At 32.9% G+C, this 5,475-nt stretch overlaps 2 protein-coding genes across 2 annotated transcripts; one reads left to right on the top strand and one right to left on the bottom strand.

Annotated features, from left to right (window-relative positions):
- Positions 1-947: 947 nt before the first annotated feature.
- On the top strand, positions 948-3,128 carry LOC105273999 (pyrimidodiazepine synthase). Its single transcript, XM_011316782.1, has 5 exons — positions 948-1,238; positions 1,315-1,420; positions 1,895-2,138; positions 2,323-2,544; positions 2,891-3,128. The coding sequence occupies exons 1-5, from the start codon at positions 1,214-1,216 to the stop codon at positions 3,023-3,025; spliced, it is 732 nt and encodes a 243-aa protein (XP_011315084.1). The 5' UTR covers positions 948-1,213; the 3' UTR covers positions 3,026-3,128.
- Positions 3,063-3,805, bottom strand: LOC105274000 (uncharacterized). The gene is made up of 2 exons (XM_011316783.1): positions 3,559-3,805; positions 3,063-3,481 (listed from the first exon to the last, which is right to left on the bottom strand). The coding sequence occupies exons 1-2, from the start codon at positions 3,622-3,624 to the stop codon at positions 3,215-3,217; spliced, it is 333 nt and encodes a 110-aa protein (XP_011315085.1). The 5' UTR covers positions 3,625-3,805; the 3' UTR covers positions 3,063-3,214.
- Positions 3,806-5,475: the final 1,670 nt, after the last annotated feature.

Genomic DNA, 5,475 nt, shown 5'->3' with positions numbered 1-5,475 from the left:
TTCAAAAATTTATAAAATACGTGAGTTTGTAATAAAAAATTCAGAATAATATTTAAATTCCAGAGGGAAGAACTTTGTTGATAAATAAAACGAGTCACTTTGGACTAATTACCAGTATATTCCCCCATAATATCAACTTTAATCTGTAGAGGATTGACATTTATAATGTACTTCTCGTTATTCCCTGGTATCATCCCCTCTAAACCGTATGGAAGTTGTCCAAGGAGAATAAATGACAATGGGGGATAAGAGCGAAACGGAGGGTTTGACGGACAAGTTATCAAATGCATTCACCAGAAACAAATTTATGTCACGTCGACGTTCAGACATGGGAGAAAAACCGTCTTTCTCTGGGGGTTGAATCTTTATGTGAATTCTAACTCGATAAGATCTTTTCTCGAGTTACTCAATAATGGGGAGATAAGAGTCACTTCACAAGTTATCAACACATGTTTTTCTTATTTTTCGTTTCAATCTCAAATATGATAAAATTAGCCAAGAGCCTTTTCGATTAGGAAGACAATTTAAATTCTTCGATTCAATTTCAAAAATATTTTAATAATTATTTTAAGAAATTGTTATAAAAAATTAAGTTATAGAAATAATAATTATTCATTATTATTTCTATAACAATTTCTTAAAATAGTTATTAAAATATTTTTGAAATTGAATCGAAGAATTTAAATTGTTTTCCTAATCGAAAAGGCTACAGATTGCAAATAAATAAAATGCAAAAGAAAATGAAATTAACTCATTTTTTACGATTGTTATAAATTCGACGAAAAAAATTGGGCTGCCTAAATACGTGGTCGAACTACTGTGCATATTGTTGCATTCAGAGATAATAGAGAAATTGATGATTGTAGTTATCCTCGATCGATACAACCCGCGTCAGTCTTACCAGCAGTAATTATCTCTTGATTAATAATCGCCACCGAAAGCGTCAGAAAGTCATTGGCATGTTTACACAAGGTCGCACACACGTATATGGAAAACACTTTGAAATATACTGAACGATAGAAAGTTGTCATTGAACTACAGTTTAGTAACAGATCAACATTCAGGAGAGAAATCACTGGGTGTAGAAAAATCGTTAGCATCGGGTTCTGTACGTTATTTGGAATCATTTGCTGGTTACAAGACGTCCAAATAAGACATACCGGCTAATACCGGCGTTCTGAATTCCAACAGAAAATAAATAAATTTTCGTATCATGAACTCGTCTCATTTGACAAAGGGTATAATTTCGTTATTCTTTTTATATTAGAGATATCGCTGTTTAATAATATTATTCACATTTATTCACGTTTTTAGGAAGTGAGGTTCCGCCTTTCCAGTCTGGAAAACTACGTCTTTACAGCATGAGATTTTGCCCTTATGCCCAGAGGGTTCATTTGGTCTTGGATCAAAAAAACATTCCGTGAGTTCAAGGATTAATTATACATTTTTTTTGTATTGAAGGGGATTATTTTGGAGACGAATTCTTCAGTAGAGTAGTATTCAAAACGTCTTTTACTGATCAGCATTTAAATTATTTATTTGAACAGTCTTTTTAATTATTTATTTATCAAGAGAAAGTTATTTGTGGATTTATAGTTGATTATTCCTGTACAGAATTGGTAAAACTAGAGGAATTATTCCACTTATTCCCTGATTTTTTGGGAATATCTCCGAAATGAGGGGCGATAACGAATTTTTCGATAAGATCCATTTTCTAGGCCTTATCCTGATCTAGGTAAAAGGTCATTACAAAAAATTCGCTATGCTTTTTAGTTTCAGAGATATTTCGAAAAATCCTAGTTGAACTTGTCGTATTTTACCGCTTTAGTACAGATTTCATGAAGGGATTTCTTGAGTGACTATTTTAAATAGAATATTATACTGAATACCGCAGATACGATGTGGTATTTATAAATTTGGGTAACAAGCCGGACTGGTACCTGGAGAAGAGTCCTCTGGGGAAAGTGCCATGCATTGAGTTTCCTGAAGGCGAAGTTTTGTACGAGAGTCTGATAATCGCTGATTATCTGAATGAGGCTTTTAGCCAGGGTAATCTGTACCCAGACGATCCTCTTCTGAAAGCTAAGGACAAGCTGTTGATCGAGAGATTCAACGGTGTTATAACTCTGATGTACAAGGTATTTTACTAATGCCATTTACTCTTGTCTTCATTATTCGTTTTGTATTCATTGAGATTAAAAAATGATTCGAAAAATCTGCGAGAGCTTTCATTAATGTTACAATAAGGCGTGTTAATTAATTTTAAAATGAGTCAAATGGAAGGCCATTTGGAAATTATGAATTGAATTTCATTGATTTCAGCTGCACTTTGAGACTTCTGTTGATCGAGACGCGTTCGAGGAAGTCTTGAAGGGATTAGAAATATTTGACAGAGAACTGGGGAAACGGGGGACCCCCTTCTTTGGTGGGAATAAGCCTGGAATGCTGGACCTGATGATCTGGCCATGGTGTGAGAGAGCTGATCTCATCAGAATTCTCAGAGGCGAGCAATATGCCATCCCGCGTGAACGTTTTCTCAGACTGGTCAGTTAATCATGTATTCTATCGATTTATCTCGGAAACTATCAATTCAACGCAAAAACGTCAAAAAGTTTTTTTCTAGCCACTTAAATTTCCAACAAAAAAGATTATTTGACATTCTCTCCTAAAATTAATAATTCTGGAGATAATTTGATATTCCATTTAATTTTTGATTATTGTATCAGAGACTAGGGGATTTCCATATTTATTCGACGAGATCGTTTAGTTGCAATCAATTTAATTAAAAGCAAAAGATATTTAGTTATTTTTTTAGATAAAAAACATTGATAATGTGCTAATAACTATTGTCAGCACAATGAAAAATATTGTTTTGTATTTTAACCTTCAGCTTCAGTGGAAATCGGCAATGAAAGAAGATCCAGGGGTCAAAGTCAGCTACTTGCAGCCAGAAATCCACGAAAAATACATGAGAAGTCGTCTAGCTGGAAGTCCACAATACGACTTGCTTGTCCAGAGCAAATAAAGAGAAGAAACATGACGTGCATTAAAATCATCAAAAGTTTATAAAGAAAATACTAAAGTTTATTGAATACTTAAAGTTGATATAATGTCAGATTGAGTGTCAATATTGGTCCATTATTTACTATATCCCTATCTCTACCCGGAATGTACTAAAAGATATTTCTTAGAATTGTTCGGATACAATTACTCATCACCTTGTATTAGTAACGAGAAGGTAGAGTCCATACACTAGAAAGCAAGCGAAGGCAATTGCTGCAGCAACCATGAAGGACTTCGTATTTTGCTTCCTGAGATAAAGCAATTGTTCTTGATTTTTTTTCAAGACTTCCTTTACGAGTTCGAGTTCTCGTTCCAGTCTCTCTCGACTCTCACTTGTCAACAGTCGGGTTTCTAATTTTCTCTCGATTACTTGGACTCTGTGCAAAGAGTCCTTCAAGCTGTCCTCCACCTGTTGAATCTAGAATACAAAAAAAATTAATGACTTATTACTTGTGGAGTAGCAGTAATTGTTCATGTTTTTATTGATCATCTAACCTCTGCCATGATTGTACAACGCTTTTGCTTCTGCTGGGTCTCGGTTGAGGCACTTATTCCGTTCATTGCTTTTTTATGAATTTATTAATGGAAGAAAATAGATAAATTTCTGTCAGAAGTCTGAATTGAATCATTGAAATACCGTTCGATTGACGTTTTGTAGAATGCCTCTAGTGTCACAGAGAGATTCAGAAACTGGTCTTTGATACTATCGGTATGTCAGTCTTCTACCTCTTCGATTACTGCTGAGTAACTACTTACTGATAAAATTATTTTCTTGAAAAATAAAAGATAAATTAGAAACTATCATGGCGAAAGACATGCAGGAAAATAGCAAAAACTGGCAATTCTCCTGAAAAAAGTGTGCTAAACATTGAAAATATTTCAGTGGCAATAAATCCTTCTAATTTTTGTCTTCAACTCGGCCGTTTGTTGAATGAAAAACGATGAATAAATTTATTGGGCATTGTTTATCACTTTTTTTTTCTTTAAATCTATTTCACTTGAACAAATTTTTCGAGAAAAAAAATCCGGTTTACACGTTGTAGATTTTTTGTGCATTATTTACACATGATATGATGAACCTATGTAAACAAAAAAATACCAACAAGGCTCATAATTATCATCAAAACTTCTTGAATGTTATAATTCGGTATCTCATTAATTTTAGGCATTCAATAGTTCGATTTATACTTGGGAAATGAACGGATAATATTTTCACAAATGATCAATTATCACCGGCTAATATGAAGAAAACTCATTTTCTGGGGAATCAATTAACTTAATTACTGGCCTATGAAGTTAGTTAGTTAGTTAGTCTCTTAATTATGATGGCTACATTTTTCCATTAGGTGTAATGAATTTGGTGAATTGGGTAAATTAGTAAATTGGGTGATAAATTATTTTGAAAAAAACGATGATATCCATTTGAAAGGAGCTGAAACGGTAGCTATAATTCCCGGTATTTTATTTTTCATTAGGAAGTATGTAAGAATCGACAAGACCAATAGAATGAGCCAGGGCGTAGATTTTGCAACGAACATCGTTTCAAGTGTACTATATATAGACTATTTACTAGATATAATACAGTGTAAAATAAAAATGTATTAAACAATTGGAGAATGATTTTTCAATTTCAATTGCATTAGTTTTTTAATTTAATGGCTCTCAACACTTTTTTACTGCGCACAATGCACTCATTTTTTCTATTTCTTCATTAAAATAATCTTTAATAACTATATAAAGTCTTTAATATTTATCAGTCGTAAATTTCAAAACCAAACGCTACGTCCGGAGGAATGACTGCGAATTTGGCAACACATGTGGATTCATTAAAATACATTCATTACAGTATTTAAAAAATCCATAACAATTTCAAAGATTTGAATTAATAATAAAAAATTGGATGTATGTGGGGCTAATTGACGAAAAATACTTGGATTGTTCAGAAAAAACTGAGAGATTAATCGCACAAAAAACGAGGATTACAGAAAATTGTAATTGCCCGGGCAATAGTGAGAGTTGTCCAATCATATGTGGGCACTTTTCATGGGTAAATAAAATGACACATTATCATAAAGCAATAGATTAAGCAATAAAGCAATAATAGTACTAATTCATTAACTGATTATTATTCAATTATTCGATTTTGTATAATCACATTATGCGGGATTCACCGGGTGAAAAGCTAATGGATCTAAAGCTAAATAAATAAATGGTGGAGGATTATCCAATTTTCTGATTGTATCGCAGTTATCGATTGTTGTACGCAATTGCCTGAAGAATAATAATAATAAAAAATGTCAATTACTATTATTATTGGCGCGACATTTTCGAACAACCAGAACAGATTTCTGCCTTCATTCGCTTCTTCAATGTCATTTTTTATCCGACAATATTCGAAAAAGAGAATTCCTG

This window comes from Fopius arisanus, unplaced genomic scaffold (assembly GCF_000806365.1).
Source record: "Fopius arisanus strain USDA-PBARC FA_bdor unplaced genomic scaffold, ASM80636v1 scaffold00009, whole genome shotgun sequence".
NCBI classification, from domain to species: Eukaryota; Metazoa; Arthropoda; class Insecta; order Hymenoptera; family Braconidae; genus Fopius; species Fopius arisanus.
This window is presented reverse-complemented; position numbering and strand designations above follow the sequence as displayed.